At 47.1% G+C, this 19,224-nt stretch overlaps 2 protein-coding genes across 5 annotated transcripts in view; one reads left to right on the top strand and one right to left on the bottom strand.

Annotated features, from left to right (window-relative positions):
- The window catches only part of COQ6 (coenzyme Q6, monooxygenase), a 12,727-nt gene extending 11,464 nt beyond the window's left edge, over positions 1-1,263 (bottom strand). For both annotated transcript variants that reach the window (XM_034937798.3, XM_034937799.3), the window contains exon 1: positions 1,131-1,263. In XM_034937798.3, the coding sequence (XP_034793689.1) occupies positions 1,131-1,187 (57 nt within the window). In that variant the 5' untranslated portion in view covers positions 1,188-1,263. The remainder of the gene's footprint in view (positions 1-1,130) is intronic.
- Positions 1,235-19,224, top strand: FAM161B (FAM161 centrosomal protein B). 3 transcript variants are annotated; one of them, XM_034937793.3, is made up of 10 exons: positions 1,521-1,653; positions 4,038-4,110; positions 5,022-5,341; positions 6,743-7,293; positions 8,906-9,252; positions 10,564-10,691; positions 13,489-13,746; positions 13,900-13,999; positions 15,521-15,660; positions 17,219-19,224. In XM_034937793.3, the coding sequence occupies exons 2-10, from the start codon at positions 4,048-4,050 to the stop codon at positions 17,355-17,357; spliced, it is 2,046 nt and encodes a 681-aa protein (XP_034793684.1). In that variant the 5' UTR covers positions 1,521-1,653; positions 4,038-4,047; the 3' UTR covers positions 17,358-19,224. The 3 variants fall into 3 exon arrangements, with proteins under 3 accessions (XP_008976141.1, XP_003824198.1, XP_034793684.1); XM_008977893.5 differs by lacking the exon at positions 4,038-4,110 and having other exon boundaries at positions 1,235-1,653; XM_003824150.6 differs by lacking the exon at positions 4,038-4,110 and having other exon boundaries at positions 1,332-1,653; positions 13,489-13,653.

The raw sequence follows: 19,224 nt of genomic DNA, 5'->3' as shown, positions 1-19,224 counted from the left end.
GGGCCGAGCATGGTGATTCATGCCTGTAATCCCAGCACTTTGGGAGGAAGGGGCAGGTGGATCACGAGATCAGGAGTTCGAGACCAGCCTGGCCAATATGGTGAAACCCCGTCTCTACTAAAAATACAAAAATTAGCCAGGTGTGGTGGCACAAGCCTGTAATCCCAGAGGTTGCAGTGAGCTGAGATCATGCCATTGTACTCCATCCTGGGCAACAAGAGCGAAACTCCATCTCAGGGAAAAAAAAAAGTGAAAAGACTACAAAATGGAAGAAAATATTTGCAAGTCATTTATCAGATAAGGGACTTATACAGAATAAACAAAATAACGGCCAGGCAGGGTTGCTTATGCCGGTAATCCCAGCACTTTGGGAGGCTGAGGCAGGTGGATTGCTTGAGCCCAGGAGTTCCAGACCAGCCTGGGCAACATAGTGAGACCTCGTCTCTACAAAAAAAACACAAAAATCAGCCGAGTGGTGGCGCATGCCTGCAGTCCCAGCTATTTGGGAGGCAGAGGCAGGAGGATCAATTGAGCCAGGGAGGTTGAGGCTACAGTGAACCGTGATCGTGCCACTGCACTGCAGCCTGGGCACAGCGGAAGACCCTGTCTCAAAAAATAAAAATAACTCTTACCACAGTATTCAAGAGACAAACTGCTCAATTAAAAACCGGGCAAAGGGTCTAAATAGGCATTTCTCCAAAGAAGATATACAAATGACCAATAAACATATGAAAGGATATTCAACATCATTAATCATTAGGGAAATACAAGTCAAAACCTGGAGATCCCACTTTACTTACACCCACTAGAATGTCTATAAACAAAAAGACAATGACAAGTACTGTCCAGGATCTGGAGAAACTGGAACTCTCATTTATAAATAACCCCGGGAAGGCCTGTTTTCCCATGAGTAGAACACACTCTGAACGCTCCTCCCACTTTTGACCCTAATGGACCCTGAAGGACCACACGCATTCCGGCGTGCCCTGGGGTTCCTCTAGGAGGGCAGGGGAGAAGCGTCGCGAGACCTGAGAAATTGTCTTTGGGCAAGTCGTGCTAGGGCTCTCACGGCTCTCATCGTGCCTCCGCGGCCCGGTTTCCGGCCACTAGTAGCCTGGAGAGGGGCTTACCCAAGGCACAGGCCATGGCAGCGCCCACCAGGCCTCCACCCGACACCACCACGTCATACACGGTGTCTGTTGAGGCGCCGGACCACCTGCGGCAGGACGCCAGCGGGCCGCTGTGGGGAGCTGCACGCACAGCCCCGCATCGGCTCACAAGCCGGGCCGCCATGGTGCAGACCTGCGCCGTCGCACTCAGAACTTCCGCAGACCCACCTACGTAGTGCGTCCGGAGCAGAGCACTCCAATCCGGTCCCGCTTCCGCGGCGTCCTCAGAACCGGAAATAAAATGCGCCGAGAAAATAGGCCAATCGGAAAACGAACCTTGCCTCCTCGGGCGGGATGGATCGGAGGCTGCCCTGGAAGCCAACCAGACGCCAAAGCTAGAAAGGGGTGGACCCTGGCTCCGCATAGCTCTCGTTGCCGCCGCTGCTGCCACTATCGCTGTCACTGTCGCTGCTGCCTCTGTCCAGCTGAAATGACCGTGGGGAGGCCTGAGGGAGCCCCCGGAGGCGCGGAGGGGAGCCGTCAGGTGAGGAGAGAAAAGAGACTGCCCCCGGGAAAGGAATCCCAGAGAGGAAACTGTTGGGCGTTGCCTTGGAGACAGACAGCAGGGGCGTGTCACGGAGGGGCGTGGGATTAAAATGAGCGTTTAGGGACCAGGAGGCGGACTCTGACTTAGAGACCTGAACCTCTCGGACTTTATACGAGGCTCTTCATAGGCAATGTCACTCAGTTTTCGCTTATCCTCTTAGTACTCTATGACCAGTAGTACAATTGTCGTCTCATTTTTGTAGAAGAGAAAACTGAGGCACAAAGAGATTAAGAAAATTGCTCCCCAAATTTGGCCGGGCGTGGTGGTTCACGCCTGTAATCCCAGCACTTTGGGAGGCCGAGGCGGGTGGATCACCTGAGGTCAGGAGTTCGAGACCAGCCTGGCCAACATGGTGAAACTCCGTCTAAAAATTAAAAAAAAAAAAAAAAAAAAATTGGCCAGGCGCGGTGGCTCACGCCTGTAATCCCAGCACTTTGGGAGACCAAGGAAAGCGGATCATGAGGTCAAGAGATCGAGACCAGGCTGGTTTCCATGGCAAAACCCCGTCTCTACTAAAAATACAAAAATTGGCCGGGTGCGGTGGCTTACTCCTGTAATGCAGCACTTTGGGACCTGAGGTCAGGAGTTCAAGACCAGCCTGACCAACATGGAGAAACCCTGTCTCTACTTAAAAAAATACAAAATTAGCTGGACGTGGTGGCACATGCCTGTAATCCCAGCTACTCGGGAGGCTGAGGCAAGAGAATTGCTTGAACCTGGGAGGTGGAGCTTGCGGTGAGCCGAGATTGTGCCATTGCACTCCAGCCTGGGCAACAAGAGCAAAACTCTGTCTCAAAAACAAAAACAAACAAAAAAATACAAAAAATTATCTGGGCATGGTGGTGCGCGCCTGTAGTCCTAGCTACTCGGGAGGCTGAGGCAGGAGAATCACTTGGACCCGGGAGGTGGAGGTTGCAGTGAGCCAAGATTGCACCACTGCACTCTAGCCTGGCGACAGAGCGAGACTCCGTCTCAAAAAAAAAAAAAAATTAGCCAGGTGTGGTGGCACGTGCCTCCAGTGATCCACCAGCCAAGGCCTCCCAAAGTGCTGGGATTACAGGCGTGAGCCAGTGCACCTGGTGGACCCCAAATTATTAAAGACAAAAAGTAGATTGGCAGTTGCTTAGGGCTGGTGGGGTGGGGTGTGGAGGGTTAGGGGAAATAGGGAGTGACTACTAAAGCGTATGGCATTTCTTTTAAGGGCGATGAAGGTGTTCTAAAATTGTGATGGTAGTTGCACAACTCTGTGTATATACTAAAACCACTGAATTGTACACTTTAAATAAGTGAATATATTGTATAGAAATTATATCTTAATAAAGTTGTCTTTAAAAGAAAAGAAAAAACGTGCCCAAGATCACACACTGTAGCAGAGCCAGGGCTAGGGTGCATACATATCTCTGACTCTTACCCTGGATTTTAGTAAGCCTGGCTCCTCATCAATCAAGTGTCAATTCAAAATTCCTCCACAATGAAAAATAAAAATCAGCCCAGGACTGAGAAAGTATAACTCAGACTGTCATAGGCATAGATAATGCCAACGGCAAGAGCATCAGGAAACAGTGTTTCTCTCAGGGCCATAACATAGGTGCAAAATTACTAACACCCCTTCTTCCAAAAGGCTTACTGATCAATTACTTACCCACCCTACTTTATTCTTCTCACCTTTTGAATAAGAATTGCCGTTGGGCGGGGCCCAATGGCTCACGCCTGTAATCCCAGCACTTTGGGAGGCCAAGGCAGGCGGATCATTTGAGCTCAGGTGTTGGAGACCAGCCTGGGAAGCATGGTGAAACCCCATCTCTACAAAAAATACAAAAATTAGCCAGGTGTGATGGTGTGTGCTGTAGTCCCAGATACTCGGGAGGCTGAGGTGGGAGGATCATCACCTGAGCTCAGGAGGTTCAGGCTGCAGTGAGGCATGATTGCACCACTGCACTCCAGAACCTGGGTGACAGAGCAAGAACCTGTCTCAAAAAAAAAAAATTGCTCAATCATTCACTTAACTAAATTGTCCCCACTTCATGACAGCACCATTCCAGAGTTGATACCTGGTTCCCTGAATCAATCAGGGAAGCCAACCCTATAAAAATCACACCCTCAACCCTAAGTTCCCTATGGTTTTCCGTAGTGTCCTGCAGCAAGTTAATAAGCCTAACTGATGTACTGATTACAAGTACATTCCTAATAACCTTAACCTGATGGACTTTATCAACCAAAAAGCTTTCCATAGGCACTCCATCTTTTTATAACCTCACAGTTGTTTTTGGTTTTCACAGAATTTATCATCATCTTATATTGTCTGTCTCCTCTTACTACAGTGTAAGCTTCATGAGAGTAAGGACCTTGTTTGTCTTGTTCTCAGCCAAATGCCCAGTGCACATCAGGCACCCAGTAAATATTTTATGAATGAATGGAGTACTGAAAAAGTTAATTGTGTGTCCCACTTCTTAAGACATTGCTCTTCCAGCCAGACCATACTGTCTGTCTTGTTAATCATCCATTCCTTTTTTTTTTTTTTTTTTGAGACGGAGCATCACTCTTGTTGCCCAGGCTGGAGTGCAGTGGCGCAATGTCATCTCACTGCCACCTCCGCCTCCCGGGTTCAAGCGATTCTCCTGCCTCAGCCTCCCCAGTAGCTGAGATTACAGGCACCCGCCACAACGCCCAACTAATTTTTGTATTTTTGTAGAGACGGGATTTCACCATGTTGGTCAAGCTGGTCTTGAACTCCTGACCTCAGGTGATCCACCTCCCTCGGCCTCCCAAAATGCTGGGATTACAGGCATGAGCCACTGCACCCAGCCATCATCCATTCCTTGACAGAGTGCAAATTAGCTAGAACATGAGGAAAGCAGAGGAGTAGAAATAAGGGAAGGGAGAGAAGGAAGATGAGCAAGAAGTAGGTTAAAACCCAAGTAAGGGAGAGTGTGGCCATCATCATGGGCAGGATTCCTGGAGTGCAGGGGTCAGAAAGCCTGGTGTAGGTGAGGTACTCTGTAAAAGCTTACTGCACTGTATGGCACAGGGAACCAACTTCAGCTCTTCACTTGCCTCTCCATCCCTTCAACCAAGTGCACTTCATAGACCAAGTTGTGAAATTTCTTTAGACCAAGAAACACACCTTATTTTTAAAAATTCCTCCCAAAGTGTTGGGATTACAGGTGTGAGCCAGTGCATCTGGCAGACCCCAAATTCTCCCCAGTCCCTAATATACAGAAGCTTATTCAAAGCGAAATTAAGTTATGATTTGAATACCTTTGAAATTATTGTTCGACCCACAGCCTATTTCTATTCTATTTTAGATATTTCCCCCCGAGTCCTTCGCAGACACAGAGGCAGGAGAGGAGCTGTCCGGGGATGGGCTGGTTTTGCCCAGGGCCAGCAAACTTGACGAGTTCCTCAGCCCAGAGGAGGAGATAGATTCTACTTCTGACTCAACTGGGAGCATTTACCAGACCTTACAGGAACTGAAGCAGAAAGGCAGATGGTGTCTGTTGGAGTCTCTCTTTCAGTCTGACCCAGAGAGTGATGAAAACCTCTCTGAAGATGAGGAAGACCTGGAGAGTTTCTTCCAAGACAAGGACAGGGGGATGGTGCAGGTCCAGTGCCCCCAGGCTCTGAGGTAAGGCACTGCAGCTCCACGGCTGCCTCACTCCACACCTCCACACAGGTCACGTCGTGTCTCTGGGCTTCATCTTCCTCTGTAAAGCAAAGAGCACTTCTGCAAGTTGCCATTTACTGAGGCTCTAGCTGAGAATCAGCTTTTGGTTCCAAACAGGTGTTCTGATTCCTCCCCAGGAATCCTGAATTACTTTGGGCAACACTTAGTCCAGTGATGCACTGGAATTAATTAAAGGGCAGCCTTTCCTCAGGTGCAGGGGCTCACACCTGTAATTCCAGCACTTTGGGAGGCTGAGGCAGGCGGATCACTTGAGGTCAGGAATTCGAGACCAGCCTGGCCAACATGGTGAAACCCCATCTCTACTAAAAATACAAAAATTAGCCAGTCATGGTGGCGTGTGCCCGTAATCCCAGCTACTCAGGAGGCTGACGCATGAGAATCTCTTGAGCCCAGGAGGTGGTGGTTGCAGTGAGCTGAGATCACGCCACTGCACTCCAGCCTGAGCAACAGAGCAAGACTCTGTCTCAACAAATAAAAATAAAATAAAATTTAAAAATGGGCCGGGCACCGTGTTTACGCCTCTAATTCCAGCACTTTGGGAAGCCGAGGTGGCTGGATCATGAGGTCAGGAGTTCAAGACCAGCCTGGCCAAGATGGTGAAACCCCGTCTCTACTAAAAATATAAAAAAATTAGCCGGGCATGGTGGCAGGTGCCTGTAATCCCAGCTACTCGGAAGGCAGAGGCAGAGAATTGCTTGAATCTGGGAGGTGGAGGTTGCAGTGAGCCAAGATCACGCCCAGCTTGGGCAACAGTACAAGACTCCATCTCAAAAAATAAATAAATAAATAATAAAAAATAAAAAAAAATACAGGGAAGCATTTCCTAAATACACTTTCCCTGAGAATGACAACAAAGTACCTTTATCTTGGTCAAGCCTTGGAAAGTAAATATTGAATGAGATAAAGTGTACATTATCTCATTACTTTATCTTATTTAATATTTACTTTCTCCTCCAATAACCTGGTAAGTAGACATTAATTTTTGCCATTCTACATAGGAGGAAATTGAGGTTTTAACAGAACTTTGCTCAAAGTTTGAAGCAAGATTTAAACCCAGGTCTGTCTGACTCTAAAGCTCTACTCTGCTCATTGTTCTCTCTCTCATATGAAATATTAGAGTGCAAAGTGGCAGTTCTTGGATCAATTCTGAGAAGAGACTTTCCATTAGGGCTGCCAGGATTGTCTGTGGGAAGGTCATGGACATAGAGGCCTGTGGGGCTGTGGTGTTAGGCTGAGCAGCCAGCTGTGACCAGTGGGAAGGGAGGACTGGGGAGGAGGTCTGGAGGGAGCAGGGCCTCCTGACTGCCCTGTCCTCCACTCACAGATCTGCTTTCTTCCCAGGTGTGGCTCCACAAGGCGCTGCAGCTCCCTGAACAACCTTCCCTCCAACATTCCCAGGCCTCAGACCCAGCCACCCTCAGGCTCCCGGCCTCCCTCCCAGCACAGAAGCGTCAGCTCCTGGGCATCATCCATTACTGTCCCTCGGCCATTCCGCATGACGCTGCGCGAGGCCCGGAAGAAGGCCGAGTGGCTGGGCTCACCTGCCTCCTTTGAGCAGGAGAGGCAGCGGGCCCAGAGGCAGGGCGAGGAAGAGGCCGAGTGCCACAGGCAGTTCCGGGCACAGCCTGTGCCTGCACATGTCTACCTGCCCCTCTACCAAGAGATCATGGAGCGCAGCGAGGCCCGAAGGCAGGCAGGGATCCAGAAGAGGAAGGAACTGCTCCTCTCTTCTTTGAAGCCCTTCAGCTTCCTGGAGAAGGAGGAGCAGCTAAAGGAAGCTGCTCGACAGACAGACTTGGCTGCCACAGCTGAAGCCAAGATCTCCAAGCAGAAGGCCACCAGAAGGATTCCCAAGTCCATTCTGGAGCCAGCCCTTGGGGATAAACTCCAGGGTAAAGACATCCTTGCCACCTTGCTGCCTCCTGCCTCGGGGAACCAATCCCACCATAGGGATTTAGTCAGGGCCCAGGGATCTGCCTGGCTTGGAAATTTGCTGCTTGGGTGGACCCACTAGAGGCTGCACACTTAGTGCAGGCCATTGGGGAGGGTTAGGTCTGTCTATACAATCAGGACCTGTATGGTGCCAGGAGTGAGAGGTCCCACAGTGTCCCCAAGGCTCGTCCTGTTGACATCTAAGTGAATGCACATGAGGGCCTCTGCACCAGCACAGGTGCAGGAATAGAGAACCAGTGAGACACCTGAGGACCAGCTTGGGCTCGTGCCACCACCAGCACACTGCCCTGAGATGCTCCCCCATGGCTCCTTCGTCCTGGTGAGGTAGTGTCAATCGCCGAAATTACCTGGGGGATGATTATTTACACATTTCAAAAAGTATAGCTCCAAATAAGGGGCTCAGGCTTTATTCACTTTTCGGTAGCATGTGCCATGCTCCAGGCACTGTGCCATGGTGAACACACAGACATGGAGTTTGTAGATATGTGAGGAAAACAGATAAAGACAAATACATACAAATGTGGCGAGTTATTTACAAGGATTAAAAGGGGAAGCATGGAAGCATATATCAGAGGGACCTAACCCGGGGATTGGTGAAGCAAGGGAGCAGTTAGGGAAGGTCCCCTGAGAAAGTGGGCCCTGGGGCTGAACTGAAGGAGGGGCGAAGAGGGAGGAGAAGTGGAGCAGGCAGAATGTGGCATGGAGGGGAGAGAAAGCAGAGTATCTGCAAGGGATGGAAAGGTAGAGGGCTGAGAGAAGAGGGAGTGGGAAGGAAGAGGCAGGCATGGGCCAGACATGAGGAGCTTTGCAAGCCACGTTGGCGAGTCTGGACTTCATCCCAAGGGCACAGGGGAGCCACTGAGGGAATGAGGCAGGGTGGCCCATGATCAGAAATATAGTTCAGAAGGATCCTTCTGATTGCTGTATAGATAATCTGAGAGGGCAGCAAGACTGGAGGGATGTTGAGCCAAGAGGAAGCTATTTCACAATTCAGTTGAGAAATTATGCAACTGGTTGCAGGGATGAAAAAACGAGGATGGACTGGAGAGAGGTTAAAGAGGAGGAAATGACAGAACTTGTGACTGATGAGAGACACGGAGGAGTCAGTGATGTGGGCAAAGGGCCTGGGCAGCTGGGTGGATGGTAGGGCCTTTCTCTCAGATGGGGAAACCTGGGAGAGGAGCAGGTTACTGGCCCACTTCCTCTGCTTCATCTCTGAAGAAGCAAAGTGCTCAATAAGTGTAGATGGTCACTGCTTCTGCAGCCTGATTGACACAGGCAGTGGTGTTCTGGATGACATTTATTAACAAGCTCTCCAGAAAAAAAAAAAAAGGAAGCTGGTTTGTAATGTTTGTTATTTTCTGTGGCATAATTACTCCTATTCAGGCCATCTGCAGGCATCTCACAGGATGTTAATGTGTCAGAATTCCTGAAAAGTTCCTAGTTGCCTCCAGTAACACTTACAGCTAGTGTGTAAAAGAGGGAAAGTTCTCCAACCCTGTAGGTTTCTTGCTTGGTCCTTTCTTACCCATCACCATCCTTTCTCCACAGAAGCTGAGCTCTTCAGGAAAATTCGCATCCAAATGAGAGCCCTGGACATGCTCCAGATGGCCTCTTCCCCTATCGCCTCCTCTAGTAACCGGGCTAACCCACAGCCCCGCACAGCCACCCGAACCCAGCAGGAAAAGCTTGGGTTTCTGCACACTAACTTCAGATTCCAGCCTCGGGTGAATCCTGTGGTCCCTGACTATGAGGGCCTTTACAAGGCCTTCCAGAGAAGAGCAGCCAAAAGAAGAGAAACCCAAGAGGCCACTCGCAACAAGCCCTTCTTGCTGAGGACCGCCAACCTGCGCCACCCTCAGCGGCCCTGTGATGCTGCCACCACCGGAAGGAGGCAGGTGAGAGCCCAGGCAGCTGTGGGAGGGTCAGGGCTGCGGCCTGAAATACAGGGTGGGGCCAGGTCTTCCTGGAAAGCACTTCTCAACAAGGTTTTCCTATCTTTTTTTTAAACACCAGCTCAGTTGTAAGCAGATTCACTTTCCTATAAACTCCAGACCACAGCCCAGCCTGGGCAACAGAGACCCCATCTCTAAAAAAAAAAATACAAATATTTGCCACATGTGGTGGTGTGTACCTGCAGTTCCAGCCATTCAGGAGGCTGAGGTGGGAGGACCTTCTGGCTGCAGTGAGCCAAGATGATGCCACTGTACTCCAGCCTAGGCAACAGAGTGAGACCCCATCTAAAAACAACAAAAAACAGGCCAGGCGTGGTGGCTCACGCCTTTAATCCCAGCACTTTGAGAGGCCGAGGAGGGAAGATCATCTGAGGTCAGGAGTTCGAGACCAGCATGGCCAACATGGCAAAACCCCATCTCTACTAAAAATACAAAAATTAGCTGGGTGCGGTGGCGGGCACCTGTAATCCCAGCTACTTCAGAGGCTGAGGTAGGAGAATTGCTTGAACCTGGGAGGCGGAGATTGCAGTGAGCTGAGATTGCGCCACCGCACGCCAGCCTGGACAACAAGAGTGAAAGTTCATCTCAAAAACAGAACACAACAGAAACCATAGGGACACTTCTTTTCGTCCCTTACTGTAGAAGGATTTCACAGAAATAAGTCCAAGCAGGCTTGAGAGGCAAGGAGTTGGGATCAGTTGTTGATGTCTCTATGCCAATTCCAAGGAACTCTTCTCATTTGACTAAAAATTTTAGGATTGATATCCAAGTCTTGGCTTGGTTGTGAAACTTGAGATCTCTTTATCCTTGCCTTATTCCCAGGAAAAAAAATGAAGATTCTCATTTTCAGTCCTTCAGTGAAGCTGAATCCTAGTAAAGATAGAAAATGGCTGGGCGCGGTAGTTCACAGCTGTAATCCCAGCACTTTGGGAGGCCGAGGCAGGTGGATCACCTGAGATCAGGAATTCGAGACCAGCCTGACCAACATGGTGAAACCCCGTCTGTACTAAAACTGCAAAAATGTAGCTGGGCATGGTGGCTCACAACCTGTATAGTCCCAGCTACGTAGGAGGCTGAGGCAGGAGAATTGCTTGAACCAGGCAGGTGGAGGTTGCAGTGAGCCGAGATTGCGCCACTGCACTCCAGCCTGGGCAAAAGAGCGAGACGAGACTCTGTCTCAAAAAAAAAAAAAAAAAAAAGATAGAAACTAATCACACATGCTGTCCCACCAATACCAACCTTTGTTTCTTCTAGGATTCCCCACAGCCACCAGCTACACCCCTGCCAAGGAGTCGTTCTCTGAGCGGCCTTGCTTCCCTCTCTGCCAACACTCTCCCTGTGCACATCACAGATGCCACCAGGAAGAGGGAATCTGCAGTCAGGTGAGTGGTCAGGCTGCACGAGACCCATGCTCTGATTCTGGCCCCAAATGTTGGAAACCTCCCTGCCAAGGGGCCTCCTTTCCTGTTATCAGAGATACCTCAAGGGGTCAAAGGGAATTTTCTGATCAGGACTGGAACAATTGCGGTTCTCCACACCTGGTGCTTGGAGAACAGCTCGCCATCATTCAGCACATATTCATAGTGGGCTTATTCTGTGCCAGGCACAGCGTTAAGGCTGGAGATCTTAGGGAACCTACAGTTTATTATCTAGTCTGAAATACAGAAAAGCAAAGAAGCAATGGCCATATTTTTTGAGTAGTGCAATGATGGGGGGTAAAGGGGACTGTGAGGGCACTGGGCAGCCTGGAGCAGGGGGGTCTTGTCTTGTGGAATAGATGTCTAAAGTGAAACTGAAGAACAAGGCAAAGCCTGGAGAGAAGGAAGGTTCCAGACAGAGAGAACATGGATAAAAGCCCATGGGTGAGAGGAAGGGAGTAGTGACGAACAAGAATTCAGAGAAGCATGCTAGCAGGTGGCTGAAGTTTCTGCAAAGATGAGACATCCATTGCATAGATTTGAGATTCTCTGAGATTCATCTTGGGAAGATGTCAGAGTCTGTTGGGCAGCAAGAGCCTGCTTATTTTTAACTCTTCAACTGTCCTGATTCTGTTATGATGTTCTCATTAAGCCAGCCCCCAGCAAGGGTTCTTCCACCAGGCTTCTGAGCTGAAGTAGGCAAGAGAGGTCATGGTGTAACAGCAGCTTAGGCCAGGGAGAGGACTAATGTCTTACTGCCTTCCCATGGGGCATGTAGGGGAGTACTCAGAACCTACTTGGATCGTTAAGCCCCACAGCAGGGATTGTAGAAAAGTATTTACGGTCCAAGGGATACTCCTTTCTTCTTCAGACTTCAGTTAGACCTACTAAATCAGGGCTAATTAATTGCTCAGTATCCTGAGGGCCCAAGAACACAGGCCTCCTGAACAAAGAGGCTGGCCTTCCTATAGAGGACATCCACATCTGCTTTCCAGCCACAGGGAATCTGACATATTAACAGATTAAATTTTCATGTCCTTCTTCCCAGTATGTCCATTTGAATATAAACATCCAAATATAAGAGTCTTGGTTGATTTTCCTTTTGGAAGAACTCAACATATTACTTTGTAGATAACTGAACAAACTAAGTGCTACAAGTTGAACCCAAATAGTCTGCACTGAGGGAGGCTCATTTCCAGTTCTCTCTGAATGTGCAGATTTGTATTCCCAAAGGACCATGAACCCAGACACCTTCCAGCCCACTGTTTACAGCAGAGTGGTCAAGGCCAGAGGCTTGGGAGTCAGAGGTCCTGGTCCAATAGGGGCTTTTCCACTGGCATGCTGGGTAGCTTTGAGCAAGGGGCTTACCTCCTTTGAGCCTCAATCACCTCCCCTATAAAAAGGGAATTTAGTATTTACCTCATAAGGCAGTTATGAGGACAATGTGAAATGTAATGGTACTTGGTTCATAATAAGGAGCTCAGTAAATGGTAGCTATTAGTATTATTTTGTATCCAGATAGGCGAAGACCTATTGAATGTTGGACTATTTAAGTAAGGATATATATATATTTTTTCGAGACAGAGTCTTGCTCTGTCGCCCATGCTGGAGTGCAGTGGCGCAATCTCAGCTCACTGCAACCTCTGCCTCCTGGGTTCAGTGATTCTCCTGCCTCAGCCTCCCAAGTAGCTGGGATTACCGGCACGTGCCACTACACCCAGCTAATTTTTTTTGTAGTTTTGGTAGAGACGGGGTTTCACCATGTTGACCAGGCTGGTCTCGAACTCCTGACCTTGTGATCAGCCCGCCTCAGCCTCCCAAAGTGCTGAGATTACAGCCATGAGCTACCGTGCCCGACCTAAGTAAGGATATTTTAACTGACGTTTCTCCAGTTCAGTAAATGCACTTCTAGGGTAGGAACTCACTGTGTCCCTAGTGCTGGAAAGGCTTCATCTGCCAGTGCATTTAATCCTAGAATTTTATTATTTTTAAAAATGGCAGTTGAGGTAAATTACATGCCCCATTCATTAAAAACACCAACTTACTTTCCAGAAAAGGTTACTAAGATTGCTTTATTTTATTTATTTATTTTTTATTATTTTTTGAGACGGAGTCTCTCACTGTCACCCAGGCTGGAGTGCAGTGGCACGATCTCGGCTCACTGCAAGCTCCGCCTCCCGGGTTCACGCCATTCTCCTACCTCAGCCTCCCCAGTAGCTGGGACTACAGGCGCCCACCACCGCACCCGGCTAATTTTTTGTATTTTTAGTAGAGATGGGGTTTCACAGTGTTAGCCAGGATAGTCTCGATCTCCTGACCTTGTGATCTGCCCGCCTCGGCCTCCCAAAGTGCTGGGATTACAGGCATGAGCCACCATGCCCGGCTATTTTATTTTATTATTATTATTATTATTTTTGAGACGGAATTTGATCTGTCGCCCAGGCTGGAGTGCAGCAGTGCGATCTTGGCTTATTGCAACCTCTGCCTCCTGGGTTCAAGCGATTCTCTTGCCTCAGCCTCCCGAGTAGTTGGGATTACAGGTGCACACCACCATGCCCAGCTAATTTTTGTATTTTTAGTAGAGCTGGGGTTTCACCATATTGGCCAGGCTGGTCTTGGACTCCTGACCTCAGGTGATCCACCTGCCTTGGCCTCCCAAAGTGCTAGGACTACAAGTGTGAGCCACCACACCTGGCCTAAGATTGCTTTTCAGTATACCCAGGTTGGTAATCTATACTCTTTTTCTGCCTCCTTCCTTTAGAAGTGCACTTGAAAAAAAGAACAAAGCAGATGAGAGTATTCAGTGGCTGGAGATACACAAAAAGAAGTCTCAAGCAATGTCCAAATCTGTGACCTTGCGTGCAAAAGCCATGGATCCCCATAAAAGCCTGGAGGAAGTGTTCAAAGCAAAGCTGAAAGAGAACCGGTCGGTGTCCTCTATGTGTCAAAAGGGGTGCTTGCCTTGGGATCCAACAGACCACTGGCCTATTGCCAGAAAATGCAAAATAGAGTTATCGAGGTAGGTAGGCTCCTGTAATCACAGCAGGGTCATGATTTTCCAAGTCAGATAGGAATTTACAGTGTACACGAGAGTTACACTGCTTTACTGGAAATGAAGGGTATTCTGGATTAGAAAAGATGAAATTCTTTCTAAAAGTCTTGCTAATTCCAGGAACAATGACCGTAAAAGAGCGAAAGAATATAAGAAAGAACTGGAAGAAATGAAGAAGCGAATACAAACAAGGCCCTATCTCTTTGAACAAGTTGCCAAGGTAAAACTAAACCATCATTAGTTTTCTTTCTGCCTTAGATAAAAGGACTCTGAAAAATTACAAAACAATTTTAATATGTGGGTATTAAAATTTTCCTTGAGGCCCAGAAATTCTAATTTCATTACTACCTTCTTTTCCCAAAATAAATAGTACAATAGAGAATGCTGCTTGTGTTGATTTCATCCAAGAGTGGACTCCAAAGGCATCGATAAAGGGATATTTCACTTCCTAGAGCTTTCACTGTAGTCTACCATTCAGATTTCATCAGATTGGGCATTAGACCCCAGAGACACAGGGACCATTTGGCTCTTTCTATGCTCTGGAGCCACTGTTCACAGTGCTGGAAAGGTATCTCTCCTCTGGCAGTGCTGCTGGCCCTGGGCCTCCCCAGCCTCTAGAGCTGTGGTATATTTATAGGTCTCCAAGCATTAGGATGCCCACAAACACCCTGCAAGGCTTTCTCTAGACTAAGTGGCTTTCAGGCTGGAAGCCTGAAATTTTTTTTTCTTCTTTTATTTTGTATGCATGTGTGTGTGTGTGTGTGTGTGTGTGTGTGTGTTCCTTATGGAGCAGGGCTAACCCATAGGCAGTGTACCCAAAGTATCCTGGAAGAGTATCATTTTAAGATATTCTCTGTAGACTTTTAGGGATGTTGGACTCAGCTGAGATCTCCGTAAGGATGTAAGGATGCTCTGTTTCTACTGCATTAGGCTCTGTGGATCTCTTTCCTCTCCAGTTTCAGACAAGTTGGGGTTCCATAGTGACCTAGTTCCAATGGCAGGGCATTAGCTCCATCTTATAGTTAGTACATTGTCTAGGCATTTGCTGGCTCCACTTCCTCCTCCCTCCATAAATCTTTCTCCTCTCACACACATAAGCACACATGGTCTTGGATTTACTTAGCAACCTGCATTGTTCAAAATCTCATGCTTCTTTATGTTAATGTTAAGCAAGCTCACTCTTCAGATCTCAACAGATCTTTCACCTCTCTAGGAAAAATACAAAGTACTCTATGATTTTGTTCTTGAATACTTAAACAAAAAATAATATTCTGCTGGTCCACATGCAGACCATCTGTCCTTCCACTAAGAGTCTTGGTGTAGCTTATTTTCTATTTTATTTTAGTGTTCCTGATAATGGTTTGTTGCTTTAAAATCTTAGGTTTTTAGTCCATCCTTTTAAATCTGGGTCTCATTTGTCTCCCAAAAGTCTAAGTCATTGCTTTTCAAAATTGTGACTCCCAAATCAACAGTTTGGCATCTCTGGGGAGTGTTAGAAATACAGAATTACAGTCCTCATCTGACACCTACCAAATGTGAAATCTGCATTTTAACAAGGCCTCAGGTGATTTATATACACATTAAGGCTGGAAAACAAGGGTTAAATAATTTTCATGCAAATCTATGCCCCACAATAAGGGTGGTGGTGGTTGTGGCAGTATTGTAACAATACTGATTAAGTAATTTAGAACTGTCTGGTAATTCATAAGACAGCTACAACAGATTAATTTCCATCCCACAGGATCTAGCCAAGAAGGAAGCAGAACAGTGGTATCTAGACACCCTGAAGCAGGCTGGGCTGGAGGAAGACTTTGTGAGAAACAAGGGTCAAGGCACCCGGGCTGTTCAAGAGAAGGAGACCAAAGTCAAGGATTTTCCCAGGTAACCTGAAATGTTGCTGTCATTCTGCAGCTCTCTAAATTGTCATACCCAGTAATACCACTGGGAGGAAACTTTAGAATAGCCACTGGTATTTTGAGATCATAATCCTGTATTTATATAACATTAATAAGTAATCCAGAGATCTCCAAGTAACACATTTGAATTTAGAGAGTGGTGCAGTTGTGAATAAAATCTGACAAATTATATTTCGTTTTCTTCCATTTTGAAACAGATCATTTTCCAATTCCAGTTCCAATTTCATGAGCTGAAACTATTTCTACTTTATTTTTGAAGAAAAATCATGTATATTTTGACTTCTTATAAAACTATAAAACTGTTTTTCTAGCATTCCTTAAAGGTAGCTCATTAGTATCACCTTCTCCATAACCTTTTTTTTTTTATTTTTTGTATTTTTTTTTTGAGACAGAGTCTCGCTCTGTTGCCCAGGCTGGAGTGCAGTGGCGCGATTTCTGGCTCACTGCAAGCTCCGCCTCCTGGGTTCACGCCATTCTCCTGCCTCAGCCTCCCGAATAGCTGGGACTACAGGCTCCCGCCATCACGCCTGGCTAATTTTTGTGTATTTTTAGTAGAGACGGGGTTTCACCATGTTAGCCAGGATGGTCTCGATGTCCTCACCTCGTGATCTACCCTCCTCAGCCTCCCAAAGTGCTGGGATTACAGGCGTGAGCGACCGCGCCCGGCCCTCCATAACCCATTTTGATATTGAGTCAAAGGGAGAAAATAGTATCTTATCTCCATTATTCTCAATTGTTTTGTATCTTAAATCCTAGCAGCCCCTACCCTAATTCCTATCTCAGTTTTATACCCCTAGAAATTTTCCTTTACATCCCATATAAAATAGTAATAATGTTGAGACTCTTTTTTTTTTTTGAGACGGAGTCTTGCTCCATCGCCAGGTTGGAGTGCAGTGGCGCAGTCTTGGCTCACTGCAGTCTCTGCTCACTGCAGTCTCCGCTTCCCGGGTTCAAGCGATTCTCCTGCCTCAGCCTCCTGAGTAGGTGGGACTACAGGTGCCCACTACCACGCCCAGCTATTTTTTGTATTTTTAGTAGAGATGGGGTTTCACCATGTTGGCCAGGATGGTCTCGATCTCTTGACCTCGTGATTCACCTGCCATGGCCTCCCAAAGTGCTGGGAGAGACCATTCTTAAACCTTACACAGTGCTTTAAGACTTTCTTTTTTCAGACTGGGCACGGTGGCTCACGCCTGTAATCCCAGCACTTTGAGAGGCTGAAGTGGGTGGATCGCTTGAGCCCAGGAGTTTGAGACCAGCCTGGGCAACATGGCAAAACCCTGTCTCTACAAAAAGTTAAAAAAAAAAAAAAATTAGCTGGGTGCGGTGGCACGTGCCTATAATCCCAGCTAGTTGGGAAGCTAAGGTGGGAGGATTACTTGAGGTGGGAGGGTTGCTTCAGCTGGGCTGTCCAGGCTGCAGTGAGCTGAGATCATGCCACTGCACTCCAGCCTGGGTGAGAGTGAGACCCTGTCTGAAAAAAAAAATTTTTTTTGTTTTTCATGTTTTAATTTATTCTGCAGGTTCCAAGAAACTACAAAACTCAGCATCAGAGATCCAGAGCAGGGTTTAGAAGGATCTCTAGAACAGCCTGCAAGCCCCAGGAAAGTACTGGAGGAGCTGTCTCATCAGTCACCAGAAAATCTCGTATCACTTGCTTAATCACTACACTTAAAATTACTGCTTTTGAAAAATATTAAGCAGCTAACTTGGGTTTGAGTCAAGGCAGGGAAAACTTGGGTTTTGAGTCATGGCTACTGTTAGAGGATGGACAAATGAAGAGTAGCAGATTAACAGGCCGGGCGCAGTGGCTCACGCCTATAATCCCAACACTTTGGGAGGCTGAGGCAGGCGGATCATCTGAGGTCAGGAGTTTGAGACCAGTCCAGCCAACACGGCAAAACTCCACCTCTACTAAAAATACAAAAATTAGCTGGGCGTGATGACACGTGCCTGTAATCCTAGCTACTTGGGAAGCTGAGGCAGGAGAATCACTTGAACCCAAGAGGCAGAGGTTGTAATGAGCTGAGATCACTCCACAGCACTCCAGCCTGGGCAGCAGAGCAAAACTCTGTCTGAGAAAAAAAAAAGAGCAGCAGATAACAGAGAATAGTTCAAGGAAATCAAAGTGGGGAGGCTCAGGTGGAGGGATGGTAGCCTAAAGTTAAGGGTTCCTGCTTTGTGCCTCACACTTAGAGAATTAGGTACAGAAAAGAGAGCACAGGCCCAAATGCCTATAAGGGGCTAGTGCAGAAACATAAATGCATCCATGGAGTGGGTGTAGACAGTAGGAGATAGTAGACACTGGTAAGTATCAAATCCTGCTGGAATATAGGCTCAGAGTTACTACATCAACTACATTTTCATCAAGCCAGAAATTTGTATGCTATCAATCAACTAATTTAAAAATTACTTAGAAATATTGTATGGGCAAAATAAAATACATCTGCATATCAGATCTAGCCCATGGGGGATGAAAAACTTACAACTTCTAGTACAGGATTTCTTATCCTCAGTGCTATTAATATTTTGGGCCACCTAATTCTTTGTTGAGGGTTGGGGAAGGGAACTGTCCTGTACATTGTAGAATGTTTAGTAGCATCCCTGGCCACTACCTGCTAGATGCCAGTAGTACCCCTCTCCCCAGCTGTGACAACCAAAAATGTCTCCAGATATTGCATATCCCCAGGGGGCAAAAATGTCCCTGGCTGAGAACCACTGCTCTAATATAAATGGCTGCATGAAGCAAAAACTGGCATTCTAAGAATACAAGTAATTGCCATGAACACAGTCTATGTACTATGTGATTATGCATGTCATTAACAAATTAAGAATTTAAAACAATTCTCTCCCGTTATCTGTTTAGAATGTGCCTGTGTGTTTATGTGAGCATGAGGTTCATTTTAAGTAAACTTAAAATTTCCCAGACAACCAAGATTTTCTACTAGTAGGTGAACTTTGGAATAATTTTCTTCTCACCAATAATAATTGGATATTCTGGCTTGGTGCAGTGGTTCATGCTTGTAATCCCAGCACTTTGAGGGGCCAAGGCAGGAGGATCGCTTGAAGCCAGGCGTTCAAGACCAGCCTGGGCAACATAGACCTCATTTCTACCAAAAAAACACAAAAAGTTAGCTGGACTGGTGGTACATGCCTATAGTCCTAGCTATTCAGGAGGCTGAGGTGGGAGGATGCCTTGAGCCTAGGAGTTCAAGGTTACATTGAGCTATGATTACACTACTGCACTCCAGCCTGGGTGACAGAGCAAGACCCCATCTCAAATCATAATGATGATGAGTGGATATTTTCTCAGTAGCTGTGGAGACAGGATGATTGATAGCAAGAGTGCCTGCTCTAACTAAAGCACCTTTCTCAAGCTTTTTTAAAAAAACTATCTTTGTGGAAAAATTCAAAAGTATCTGTTTTTATTGCCATTTTCTCAGATGCGTCTTTTTTGGTGGTGACAGAGTAATAATCCAGTAACTATCACCTGGGCTTAAGAAATGAAGATGTTCTTGTTGTTTCCTAA

Source organism: Pan paniscus, chromosome 15, assembly GCF_029289425.2.
Source record: "Pan paniscus chromosome 15, NHGRI_mPanPan1-v2.0_pri, whole genome shotgun sequence".
Taxonomy (NCBI): Eukaryota; Metazoa; Chordata; class Mammalia; order Primates; family Hominidae; genus Pan; species Pan paniscus.
The sequence above is the reverse complement of the archived record's forward strand: the minus strand, read 5'-3'. Positions and strand labels throughout refer to the sequence as shown.